Source organism: Tubulanus polymorphus, chromosome 2 (assembly GCF_964204645.1).
Source record: "Tubulanus polymorphus chromosome 2, tnTubPoly1.2, whole genome shotgun sequence".
Lineage (NCBI taxonomy): Eukaryota > Metazoa > Nemertea > Palaeonemertea > Tubulaniformes > Tubulanidae > Tubulanus > Tubulanus polymorphus.
Window position 1 is genome coordinate 22,232,682 of NC_134026.1, and position 14,075 is coordinate 22,246,756.

Consider the following 14,075-nt stretch of genomic DNA (forward strand, 5'->3'; position numbering starts at 1 on the left):
AATAAATATTCAAATTCAAACAACTGTAACAGAAGATCGCAAGTTTTCTTCTATCAGATCTTCTCCATCAGTACTGATCGTACTAGAAATGACTTTCCTATTCTAAAATCCGAATTCAGGTGAAGTGTACTGCATCGATCAATCAATTATGAATTCAAGTTCAATTACGATATTCAATTTACTGCAGATGTTGAACAAATTATTGTCGAGTACGTTTAATTTGTGCTTAGAAATGAGGTAAGTTTAAAGATTGGGGACTTCGTCTGGTGGATGTAATTATTTTCTCATTTTGATTCGCGAATCAATACGCGGTTAACATTCATCGGTAATGGAATCAGTTCGTAATTTGTTCACAACTATCTCCGATTAATCGAAGAATAGACTAGGAAACAGCGAACCTGTTAACGCACCCTGTATGTCCATTAACAAATAAAACACGCAACCACTAATCGTTGACGCTTTCGTCGAAATGTCAAATGATTGTTTGCGTTATTCATCTTCTGTAGCGGATACAAGTTACAATGGTTGTCTTTTTATGTAGCATTTCAAATGGCATAATTATTACCAGGTACTCAATTCATTACTGAAACATACCTATAACCACCATCTAAAACAACCAGATGCAATGGATAAACAAACAAAAACCAATGAGATATCATAATTAAACTAAAATGGGCTCAGTTCGACTGTTGTGAGTTAGATTTGACGGAGTTGAATTTAGGCTAAAAAGTCTATTGTTTCCCCTTTCTTCTGAGCTTAGAAGTTGACCCGGCCAACCGCCAATCTACCCTGTACATAAGTTTTTTACCATAACTATAGCTACAGAAATGAACTGATAACAAATGTCGCAAAGGTGTTACAAAAAGTGACCAGGCCAGCTAGGAGAAACAAGGTATCTTTTTTAGCCTTAGCTACAAATCGCAAATTCTAACAACGAAACCACCAGTATAATTATTAGAACCGGTTCTACTATTTTCATTGTAAAACCTCAGTTCAATAATCTTGAGAGTTCACCTGATAAACATGAGAATAGATATATACACATCATGACACAGTTCCATAATCATGAGTTAAAATTTCAGTTACAAAAAATTCAGATCGTCAACTCGACTTTGAACCGAGAAATATTGAACCGGTCTAAGCAAACATTCATAGACCCCGATATTGACTTATCTCGAAAATTATGTGAAACCTCCGTGTAAGACATAACTGGTTTCACGGGTGACTACACAACACAATGCTGAATCGAAATCAACTTCAAACTGCGACCCATCCATGCGCACGACGAACGATAGTGAATTAATTTCTAAATGTTCTGTTCCGTTGTTCGCATCGATGAAATTCGCACCAGTCAGAGAGATAAGAGAGATTATACATGAAGATTTCAACGTAGGGAATTGTGTGTTGGTTCGTGACATGTCTGCGATCTTCATGCTAAAGTAAATTCAGACTCACGATGAATTACGGCGACGAGATCTGTGCACCTATGTTTGAAGTTGGTTTACATCATTGACATTGTGCATGTGTGTCCCCTTAAATGGTATTGAAAAATGCTCTATGTGCATTTTGTTTGTGGGTTAACTGTGCTTAAAATCAGTATGTGCAAAGTATGGACTTCCACAGATAAGATGGCTGTCTCGATGAATTCCATGGTGACATCACCAAATTATGTAGTCATTCATTAACTCAGCTAATCGGCAATTAATCGTAATTAGTGATGCCATATGGGGATTTTGAGGAGGCAGCTTTCTTTTCTCTGGAAGGGTTATGTCGATGGCAAATCAAAACCTTCCCAAATATGATTTAGAATTGATTTACCACCATGATGTGTCAATAACCTATCCGAATGGCCTCATGACAAGTTGCAGAATATCTACCGGTAACCATATTCATGGCCAGGGTTGTGATGAGAATTTAGTGGCAAAATGTTTAAAATCCTTTTTGATCATGGGCCCAAATGCCTTTTTGTCATTCATGCCCCAACATACCAAATCAAAAACAACATGCAAATTCATCCACTGAAAATTACACCTACGATTCATCTACAATTCAAGCAACTGACCAAGTGACGAGTTACCATCAAACACTGCATCTACTTAAGGAAAAGGTCACTTCTACCAAGGACTCTAAATCATGCGAGATATAGAGCCCATGTTTCTACTGAACACATATCGTTACCTAGTTGATCTGCGAGCTGTTTTCCACGTTCTGTCGAGACTACGCGTTCGTCTTCAAGGTCGCATTTGTTTCCCACTAGCACGACCTGCGCGTTGTCCCATGAATATGTCTTGATTTGGGTACACCTGCAATTTACCACACATAAAAGATATGATACTTCAGGGCTTGCATATTCACCATAACCGGCCAGCGAGCTGTTGGGTACAACAGCCATGTCTCTGTGGTCATTTTTGTTATTTTATTGACCAGTAATACCTGTGCATCACTTGTGCACCTACAAAAAAGCATGAAGTGGTGTGGTTGCATGATGTCTCCCATCACCATTTTTGAGAGCTGAAGAGTAAGGTGAATGAGGAAAGTATCAGCCACCGAGCAACTAGCGTATGAGAATTGAGGAGTACATAAGCCACGTTCACACTATGTCATTTAGAACATTCCAAACTTGAAACGGTCAAATTTTGATCAGACCAAGCATTCATACTACCTAAGTCTGTTCTAAATTGGCCCATTCCATGTAAAAACAGACTTTAGACTGAGCCAAGTCCAAATTAGGTTAGAACAGACCTTGCCTCTATGTATGAATGAAAAATTCGCTTTGATAGCCCTTCCAGACCAAATTAGAACAGTGACAGTGTGAATGCGCCTATAGTGCAGTCTGTTCTTAGTGAGATTTCTCTTTTCAGAAGTAAGATAAAATTGAATTGGGAGATCACCAAAATGCATGAGACTACATCGCAGGATTTCTCTTGTTATTGAATCCTAAAGTGCATTTGTTTTCTGGAAAAGAGAAGTTGACAACACGTCTCTTTTTACTAGCATTGCTAAAATATTTAATGATCAGATTTTTTATAAAATATCACAAGGGGATAGGGTGTCCATAAATGCGAGCTTAGAAGGGTGGGGGTAGTGCAAAGAGAAATGACTGAAACAGAAACACTGTTTGATGTCCATCTAAAAATCTTTCTAGGAAAAAAATAAGCAACATAAGGAGATACAATCGTAACGGTAAGATAATCCGGCTTTTTCCCGTCGCTGAAAAGAAACGTGCTATAAGATCGTAGATGAAAAGGCTTTTAAAACATCCAGTTACCCATGACATGTATTAACAAACACCAAGGGTGTAGGTATGGTCTGCACACACACATAATATACATATGAATATAGGGAGGATGCAGAAGTGCTCGGTATACGTGATCTTAGAAACCTATAACTTATTATGGCATTGCTTTGTTTGATTTCAACAATTATGCAAGAGCGTTACGCACAAAATCAATTCACATTAATTCATCACAGAATCTATTCATTTTCAATCTGAGTGCAGGATAGGATATGGAAGCTGAACGGAGGAACGAAAGAGGAAGTTTCTCCTACGTTAGTTTTGTTTGTAATATCGATATTTTGCGCGTTCGTAATGCGCAGCAACAAATGCCAACAGCACGAATGGGCGCTAAAGTAAACATACTTTCTATTCTGTTTATCAATGTTCACAGGTTTGTTCAGAAAGCATCGAAATGGTGTATGACGAAAATAATGGTGTCTGATTAGCTATTTATCCAGTCAATAAGTTTGTGAAAATTTGACATCTGTAAGCAAAATATTCTGTGATGATAATAACCATAATATCTGTATTTGAAGTATGTGAATTTGCGACGAATTCCCTTGTAGCACAATCATCGTTGCAAAGCAGCTACCGTCACAATCCAGCCCCCGCAATGGTGAATCGGCTGAAACGCATGAAGACAGAACACAATTAACTCACGCCAATCCCACTACGGCAATCTCATCAGAAAGTGTTGCATATCAACATTATTTAGAATGGTTCATTCGAATTTCATTTAAGCCAACAAAGACGTAATGTGCATTCGCTAGTTTTCTCGCGCTCTCTGTCTCTGGTACGGAGTGGGTAGCGCAATGCGACTGTCGGCTACAAGATAACAACACCTTTGCTTCTGCGCATTTCTTGGAAGTCAACATCAAAATATTTATGAAACTTTGATTCAACCGAAATGATTTTTCTAATGTATTTTGACAACACTATCAATGGGGTAAATATCACGGGTGGCATTTAGAGTTAATTGCATTCAGCGTCTGCCTTCAAATCGACCATGCTTCTTCTTACCTCGAGTTAAGTTTCATCATGGATCGGCTTGACCTTTATTGCACCTACCTTATTTAACAAACGCAAGATCGCCCGACTTAAAGCCCGAACCCGAATTCAATTAAAACCTGAGGACCCGTAGATGATCCGTGATACCATCACCAATCCCTGAGGTACTGGCGGCGTACACATCAAACATTATCGATTACCAATTACCATTTTGAGATATATATATATTCAAATACGAAATCTATGTATAATCAATGTTAATTTATGCAAATCAAATAATCACTTTGACGTGCACTGATTAATCGTAGGGAGAATTGTTTTTGATTTGTGTGATATAGATGTCGTTTATCGTCTGCAAAACGCACCGAAATCAATCGATTATGGACAGACGTATAATTCACTTAAGAAATGCAGCAGACGAACTTGATATTGAAATATACCCGTCCACGAACGGGTAATCCGTTTAAACCAGATTTTGAAAGTATCGTTAATCGATACAAACCGATAGGCCTCGACAAATAATAGGCAAACGTTCATATTACACAGTATCGATAATTTTTGATCCAGCGGCTCCATGTGATTAGTTAGCAATCCATCACCGAGGTTATTGTCCAACAATGACCCGAATGGTTGGTTATGGAATGTAGAACGTAAAACGACCGTCATTGTTCCGAGGATTTAGTTGGTTACCTAGATTTTCGGCGAGTTTTTCGCCGACTTCCTTGTTGACCTTGCGGATGTCTTCACGGTCGCATTTATTTCCGACTAAGAGAACCTGTGCATCCTCCCAAGCATGGGTTTTTATTTGTGTTACCCTGAGGTTAGGAGAGGAGAGAGAGAGACATTTTATATACAAAGTATATCTGATCGTACAGACACCCTAGTGGTTTCAGGCATATCAATATGCAACAAGAAACATTAACCCTTTCCTGCCCTGTTGCTAAACTGCTGGCCTCTGATATCAGAACTTAGAAAATGACACCAAGTATTGTAAATTCTTTCGTTAAAAGTAGTACCGGTATACAGTTCAAAAATCATTTTCTGGATTTGTACAAATTGTGGCCCGGTTCATCACTTAACCTTCATTTAAAACAAAAGGGCATGAAAGGGTTGAAAAAAATTGAAATACTCATTTGCAAAGGCTCATGAATCATCAAAATTCTTATTTCGAGAGCATAGATTTATAGATTTTAAAATGGCAGTCACAGATCTCTGTCAAAGCGATGAGATTAAGGCGGTTGCCGTATAGCGACTTAATCACATCGCTAAATGAATCGATCTCGACTCGAGAGACTTCCCGTTCATGATAATTTAATGCTAAGTTAACATCTCTCGCTAACAAGATTTGTTTTCTTTTGCTCGATAATAAGCTGCAAAAATCCAATTTTGCATTGAATTTATGAACTGGAAGAAAAGCCAGAAAGACATTATTTCTTCAAACGTGGAAGTACCTTACTTTAAATTGTTAAGAGTGGGCTTCATGCAGATAGAGGAAACACAGCAATCATTCTCTTCATAATGTTTAATCACATTCGAAAATATCAATATTCAACCATAAAGAACTATCTTGGATATTGATGTTATGTTGGCTATGTAAGAGCGAGCTCTGCAGTTGAAATTCAAGCTCTGCAGAATACATTTATATTGATCAGTCAGATCTGATGTTAATTCACCAAAATAGCTAGTATTTGGTTTTTTGAAACATTAACAAGTTTTATGACCGAACCAAAATGTATTATCAATTGTTTAAAATAGGAGTCTAGAATTCAGAAACCGAGATTTGTAAATCAAACCAATTTGAATCCCTAGTGATGTGGAATATATTCATTAACTGCAGAACTGGTTCTTGAGTATGTTGCAGTATTATATGGTCTAGTATCCCGTAGAAAAGCACCTACGAGCTCATAGCTATTGGAGCCAACACATGCCCCCCCCCCCCCCCCCGCTTACGCATTGTAACAATGCTGTTAATTTAGCTGCACAATGATTACCAGTAATTTCTCCGTCATGGCAAACGATGCGAAGAAACGATGCAGCCATTCATCACCAGACTCCATCGCCGACGCCGCCGCATCCATGACAACGGGCCGCGATTTATTGGCTCTAAGTCACGATATAACATCCATTATGTTCATAAGCTGATCAACAGATTTTTCAATAACGAATGCAGTTATACACGCGCCCGGATTCAGATTTATTACACGTTACAACCACACAGGGTAGGCTGCGAGTAACTTAAGAGATGCTTTCCGTGCGTTACTAAGGACGTTTTATGCCGGGGCATTGGGTGTTGAGAACGTTATCATTAAAAGTTAAAGAGGGCAGCGCTATTGCAATATCATCATCTCGAGAGAAGGTCAAGGGTACAATCGGTAGGAAGATGATTTCTTAGAAATGAGTAGGAGTTGCTACTATTATTGTTGCTCAACCGGGAACTTCCCGGAGTCAATGATGCACGCGATAAAAAGAATCGATGGTGCTTTATAATTTCATTAGCGGATCAATATAAGGACATCAAATGAATTGATCATTTCTATATTTAGTAAATGAACTTTGTCATCATCAAAGTGAAGGTTCGGCCATTGAGTCAGCATCAACGACGACGTACTAACAAGTGAGTCGGTCTTATTAATGGCGAAATTGAATTAGCAGATGACAGGATGAACTGAAAACCCTTCAAACTCATTCGAGCACACGCAACGAGTAGATCTACGTAAAAGTCGGCGAACACCTACCAATCTTGAACGGCGTTGAATGACTCTTCGTTTGTGACATCGTACATTAATATGAAACCCATAGCACCTCTGTAATACGCAGTTGTGATCGTTCGATATCGTTCTTGACCAGCCGTATCCTGAAAGTGAATAGAAGAAATGAAAGCCAATGCCATTATATCATATCACAGGTGTTTTCATTCGTTTCTATACTCTGACATTTAATAAATAGCTTATCGACTAATTTAAATGTATGGATTAGTCTAATCTTTGTCATTGTTAATACTGATTTCCTTGAAATAAGGGCAAATGATATTTACATCCTTTGCACGATAAAATCAGGAATATAAGGACTCCTTACATTCCTGATTTATCGTGCAGGACAAAGTTCATATTTTTGTAGAGGTCCTTACGACATCACTGACCTCAAATGCATGGTTACTAATTTGATGGATGTATAAACTAAGTTTCTACATCCATGCTCTTCCAAGATACTTTTGCACTGCCACAAGCACCAAAATATCTAACCTATCAACAAGTACATTTTCATTCAAAACGAAGCTACTTCCTAAATTTCCAGAAGAATCAATGGTTTACTTTGCAGCGATTAGACATCAGGCCTGGCAATCAGTCCATTTCCAATCACTATAAAGCTACTTTAACTATAAATTGAATATATTGGGCACATAAATAAAGGCATATCGATTTGCTTTCTAGTTACTTCTTTGAGGCAAGATATTTCAGATCTAGCATTACAGTACCAGTACTTGTTGGTAAGGTGTCGAGGTTCATTTAGGTAATTCTAAGGTGTCTTGACTACCAGCAAGTACATTTGATACTCCAATACAATTTTGCGTGGGCAAGATGGCAACCATTCGACGTCATTTATTTCATCAGATTACTTTGCGCGAGATCTACAATCCATTAGTACTAAGAGTCCATATGCTGCGAACGCGCTTCTTCGTTTCCTGACAAGAGGAAGGTCGTGCTAGGCGCATCACCGGTTCGAGAAAAGCTAGGTCGTGAACTAACGACGACATCTTGTATTACCACAAACATCTATAATTCGTCTTGAAGATTGATGAAGGATGCTGGCGATTAATGCATTAGTCACTAGGCGCAGGGGTTCACTCCTTGTGCCACTACAGGATCGAATTAAACATTCAGGGGAAGCACGAGTAGACCTCAATCAACTTATCCTCCTGTGAGCGGTAGCAGCCTTGACTGGTTGCTTTTGTTAATCTATTCAACTTCAGGCGGAGGCCTTTGATTTCACATTCCGATATACGCTGCCACTATCTTGCAAATCGTCTATCAAGCCTTATTCCGCAATGACGAGTCATCAAGATCAACTTTGCATAAACAGATGGCGGATTTATGCCATAATTGAAGCCGTTCGCGTCGACTCTCGGCATCGTTTTAATGAATTTTGCACGCAGCGTAGACTGGGTATAGTAATAAACCCGGTCAATTTTTATGCGGCGCAAACACGGAATAATGATGGAATCGTGTTTGGTGCCAGTTGGTAATGAAATCGCCACTGAACTGATTGGAATACTAATGAGACCGACAACGCAGCAGCCCTGAGACTGCGCTTCTATAACGAGAGAGTGGTCTCTTCAAGAAATGAAACCGTGCATAACCGTGTCAGCGCCTGGACAACCAGTTCTCAATCATCATCAGCCTTTTTTTTAAAGATTATCCAACTCAACTGACTGGAGGCAATTATAGTAAATATTTCCATTATCGCTAATTGCCTACTTAAATCATACCCTCGACAACGTTATACTTGACACAATACCTTCGTATCATTAACCAGTGCACTTAGATGGCTTCGTGTATGATTGAATTTTGACCCGATATCGACTAACAGCGCCGAGACACGACTCTATCAGAATTTCCAATGAAAACACGGGCAATGATGAAGTTGAAAAAAAATATATGACAACATGCCAGATGCCATGTGAGATAGATACTTAGGACTGCGAGAGGAAGTAGGCAGAATACCAAAACAAGTTTTCTTATCGCAAAAAGAGCTTTCGAGACACCTTCCTTGATAAATCTACCGGGATCGCCGTATTTTGTCATCCGAACATCCCACAATCTCCAATGAACTTTAGAAGAAAAGAGAAACACAGTGAACAATTTTTTTCACGGAGAACTAAAAGCAAACATCAACAATACAATCGGGGCTTTATTTTGAAGCTTCATATTTGATGTTGTTGATGATATGAAATTGAGCGGATGATAACAAGGACCAAGCATTATATTGATTCGTACGTGAGACAAATGTCGTTTCTCTCACAGCAAACATAGTGATTACTTTTTGAAGAGTGACATTCATACGCGTATAATACCTCAGGGAATATAAATAGGAGATATATTTGGCTTTATTTGTGAATAAGGCTATCATTCCGTGCGCGTATCTGTTCTATCGGAAAACAAGGGGTCCAGGGAGGTAACAGGTAATAATCCCCCTGGTAGAAATCCCCCTCAGGAACAAATACAGTGATCAATGATTTTGAAACTATACCACAATCATTCAAATTGGCACGGATCAGGCTTGGGCCAAATTTGGCCCGTGCCTAATTAGAGAGTGCGTTCACACGCAAACCATTCACTCGATACTAAACGATGCTCAAACAAAGCGAAGTGGATCATTTCCGGTGCCAGTTGCAATTCAAACGCAATCATTTGTCTGGTGCTAAAATTTGGCCCGGGCCTGGTCTGACGTTTTTGGTCGGGCCAAATTTGGCCCGGGCCAAACAGGCTGGGGCCCATTTAGCACCTGTGTGAACAGTTATTCCAGGCCAAATTTGGCCCGGGCCAAAAATGCTCTTGTGATCGCGGCTATAGAACACGTCATGAGCTACAACAGCAATTGATTGTGGTTACAAAATATACATGTAGGCACCAAAATTAATTCATATACCATGTAATTCGAACATTTAAACCCCGCCATGGCAAACCTTGGGTAATCAATGACCTTAAAACTTAAAAATGTTAAAGGGCATTTGAACTCAGTGAGCAGGCAGCAGATGCATTTTTGCATTTGAACTCAGTGAGCAGGCAGCAGATGCATTTTTTCGTAAACGATGTCTTTTAATGTGGCATTTAATCACTTGATGGTTTCAGTGTTTCTGAGTAAAATCTGGCTCTCGGTGAATTAGAATTATTGAAAAGCTGACTTTAAACTAAGTCAAAACTGTGGAGCTGGGTCCTGAAGGTATTCTGAAGAAATGACGAAAGAAATTTCTGATGATTTCATACACTCCGTTGAGGTTCACTTCGATTATTCCTTTTTAAATCCAGATAATGGATTCTCGGTGATAAAACAACCATTTTGCGTAACACCACAAGGTATACATTTCAATTCCTAAAAGCCAGTAATTTGCTAATGACTTACTTACGTCAGGCTTACTAGCACCGAGTTCAAACCATGAAGAGAGAATTTTCAGCAGGCTGTGTATTACTGTATTTGTCAGTTCTAATCACAACTGATTAACTACTGAAACCCACGTCTTTACTTCCATTAACGCACATTAAATTCCGACCCCACACGGATGAGGTTTCCACATTGCTGTCTGTGATAAAGACTTCAAGCACGCAACAAAATCTCAAAGTTGAAATATGACAGTGGGTGTTTTATGCAAAAAGTTAAATTGAATGAGAAAACTAACTTGGAAGTTTATTGAGGTATTGAAAAATAACACATTTTATAACTCAATATCGTCAATGAATAACATAATATGAAATTATATAATATTAAGGATCACTTAAGTTATTTTGGATTTGAATATGGATAATTGAATTGACCGGCAACCAGTCTAGCCCCAATATATTGATGACATCCTCTCAAAATTAACCATCAAAATTTTGCAAATATGAAAAATAAAAAAAAAATAAATAAATTAATTAAAAAAAATTAATTAAATAGAGTTAAATAGAGTTAATAGAGTTATGAAATATAATTAATTACAAAATAAATGCCAAAATTCCCAATTGTAATTGTTATTTTGAAATGCCAATATTGATGACATAGTGCACATAACGCATACTAGGTATCATTTGTTACAGTTTTTACGGCGTCAAAAAATATAGGAAGCTAAACGATACTCCAGTTGTAAACCTGAAAACATTCACCATTTCTTGTGTGAAGTCTTAAATGAACTTTTTTTTGGAAATGACGATGAACGGTGATAAAATGTCAGGTGTGTTTTCCGTCAGTGCAATTCGAAATTTTGAATACGTTCTTCGAAGACGTTCTTCCTGCATTAATGACACAAGAGATTTCCAAGGTTGCAAAGGATTTCTATGTTTCACCCACTCGGCTTGGGATTGACTCGGTAAGCTTTACCGCAACTATAAACAATGTTATCATCCCTACGGCTGCCGGTGGAAGACAACCACTGATACTTTTCAAACGATAAACCCTCGAGATCTATAATACCATTTTCAGCCTCCGGCTTTTGCGTTGGAGGGAGCATTTGTATTACGCATTGGATAAGCTTACAAAGAATAATGCTTTGTATTGCGTAAACTGGGGAGTTAAAAGTCAAGCTGAATATCAATACTGAACTTGAGGGTCTTTAGCCGCGATCACACTGGGACGATTTGGCCGGGGCCAAATCGGCAGGATCAGGCCCGAGGCAAATTTGGCCCGTGCCTAATGAGCGAGCACGTTCATATGTAAACCGCTCACTAGATACTTAACAATGCTCAAACAAAACGAAGTGAGTAATTTCCAGAACCAGTTGCAATTTACACGTAATAATCTGACCCGTGCAAAATATGGCCAAGGCCAAACAGGCAAGAACAGCCATTTGGCACCCATGTGAACGGTTGTTCCGGGCATAATTTAGAACTGGCCAAAAACACTCATGTGATTGCAGCTAATAACATCCACATTAAAACCGCGAAGATAAACGAAATTGAATTTTATCATCTGGGATTCAGCCTTTCTCTCGAAGATGTAGTTGAGTATCATCAGTATGATAATTCTCCTGACAGTACATACAAGTTACCCAAAAAGATAGCATGGTATGCTGCGATCTTTAATCACACGCAAATCAAATCAATGACCAATTCAATTCTTCAAATCATGTAACTAAATCTAGAGCTACATCGGCCGAAGAAAGTTCATCAAGCCATCAGTTTCGTAGTAATACTGCGATGTATACGAACATTGACAAGCCGCATACACATACATACGCAGCTTCCAGCTAGAATTTCGAAACATATTAGATTACATCGTTCGAAAATCAAATCACGCAGATTACCGCGAAGAAATAAGGTGACACTTTTCGCAAAAGAGCGAGCAATTTAAAGAGAATATCTTACAATAAGCCTTGTAAGGCATAAAAAACGTTTAGGCATAAGGCTAAGCTATTGAAAGGATATATTTCTTTCTCAGAATTGCACGATATCCAAACTACGCAGCGAGATGGCCAGCCGAGACACAACATCGCTGTCAAAGCAAATCATCTACGGTTATCGGTGGTGCCTTTTGGAAGGATAATGGCTTGCATAAGAAAATGGCTTCTATCCATGAACACATTACTGAAAATCTATGCACAATATTCATTCGATCATGAGTACGACCATGATCATGGAATTCATGAAAATTCCAAAAACTAGACCATGATACTAGATACCTAATGTATCTATTGATAATCTTGTAACCAGTGTTCTTCTGATGTGCAAATGCAATAGATATACTCCCTATCCTTTTAATATAAGTGCCTTTTCGAGGAAAACACCATTTAAAAGACATTGGGGTACACTACGTTGCTTTTCATTACCATAAAAAGTAAATCATGAATGATCAAAGCTTTAAGTGTGTCAAATATATATGCAAATAGCACACACTTATAAAAGTTCAAAGTGGAAAAAATGAAAGATTTACAGTCATTTTCAATGGAACAGAAATTCTGCATTAAATGCACAGTTTATTGAACCACGACTCGACGCTGCTATTTCTGGTTTGATTTTCAATATAACGCGCAGTGCAGAATTCATAATTAACAGCAAATATATTTCGTATGCAGATCATGAAACAACTGCGATAGTTCTCATCGCGTTACGAACATCGATGTCTTCGCTTCATCTTCAATTCTGTAACAATTTCGCGGTGAAGTGACTCTTCATGGGTTCTCGTACGCGCGCCAAGAGAGCTCATAACGACTGGCGATACTGGCCCTAGTACAGCCATACACCAAACAGACTCATCAAAACAAAAACTGCTTCATTTATACGTTCATGCATGTGGTCGCCGTAAAAAACCGTTACAATTATGTTTATATACATTCTGCGGCGTAATATAAGGGGTTCTGTGTAAGACGATGTGCACTACATCATCAATATTGGCGTTTCAAAATAACGATTACAATTGAGAATTTTGGCATCTATTTTGTTATCAAATCTGTTTCATAACTGGTATGTGCATATCGAGGCTAGACTGGTTGCTGGTTAATTCAATTCAATTATCAATACATTCAAATCCAAAATAAAAATTGATCCTTAGATATCATAAAATTTTTCATTCATTGTCGAGAATTAAGCAATATATGTATCATTTTTCAAGGCATCAATAAACTTCCAAAATAGTTGTCTTCTTTATTGAAATTCATGATTATGAGTTTGGATTTAACTTCAATACTTAAAATATATTGAACTCTGTTTAGTCACAGATTTACACAGAAAAGCAACCGGGCTCCAGTGTTTTTGGGTGAAACTTTTTCACGTTCACTTACAAATAAAGTGTTGATTGAATTGAATTGACCTTTTGAAATCATGGTTGTTTCTTCTTCCTCTTGCGCATACTGGACGCCTTCATCAGTTTGAAGATTAAGCCAGTTACGCACTTGGAGTCCGTTAAAGGATATGCCAAATTCATAATCCATTAGGCAACTATAATCAATTAGGTAAACTGTCACAGCTATAGATCTGTGTAAATTCTTATATTCATATTCTGAGTAGTTATTTCCACTGCAGGCTTACATGCCCCTCTCTACATTTATTTAGTTTATTCAATACATTATACCTGAAAAGGCTGAAGTGACTAAGTGAAATTGATC

General features: G+C 38.2%; 1 protein-coding gene across 6 annotated transcripts in view; it reads right to left on the reverse strand.

Annotated features, from left to right (window-relative positions):
* Positions 1-14,075, reverse strand: part of LOC141900902 (ras-related protein Rab-3) — a 39,449-nt gene that overhangs the window by 5,104 nt on the left and 20,270 nt on the right. For 4 of the 6 annotated variants that reach the window (XM_074787979.1, XM_074787976.1, XM_074787974.1 and 1 more), the window contains 2 exons: positions 7,021-7,139; positions 2,179-2,303 (listed from right to left, as the gene is read on the reverse strand). In XM_074787979.1, coding sequence (XP_074644080.1) covers positions 2,179-2,303; positions 7,021-7,139 — 244 coding nt within the window. Of the gene's footprint in view, positions 1-2,178; positions 2,304-4,975; positions 5,101-7,020; positions 7,140-14,075 lie in introns of all 6 variants that reach the window. The other 2 variants (XR_012618790.1, XM_074787975.1) reach the window with 2 other exon arrangements.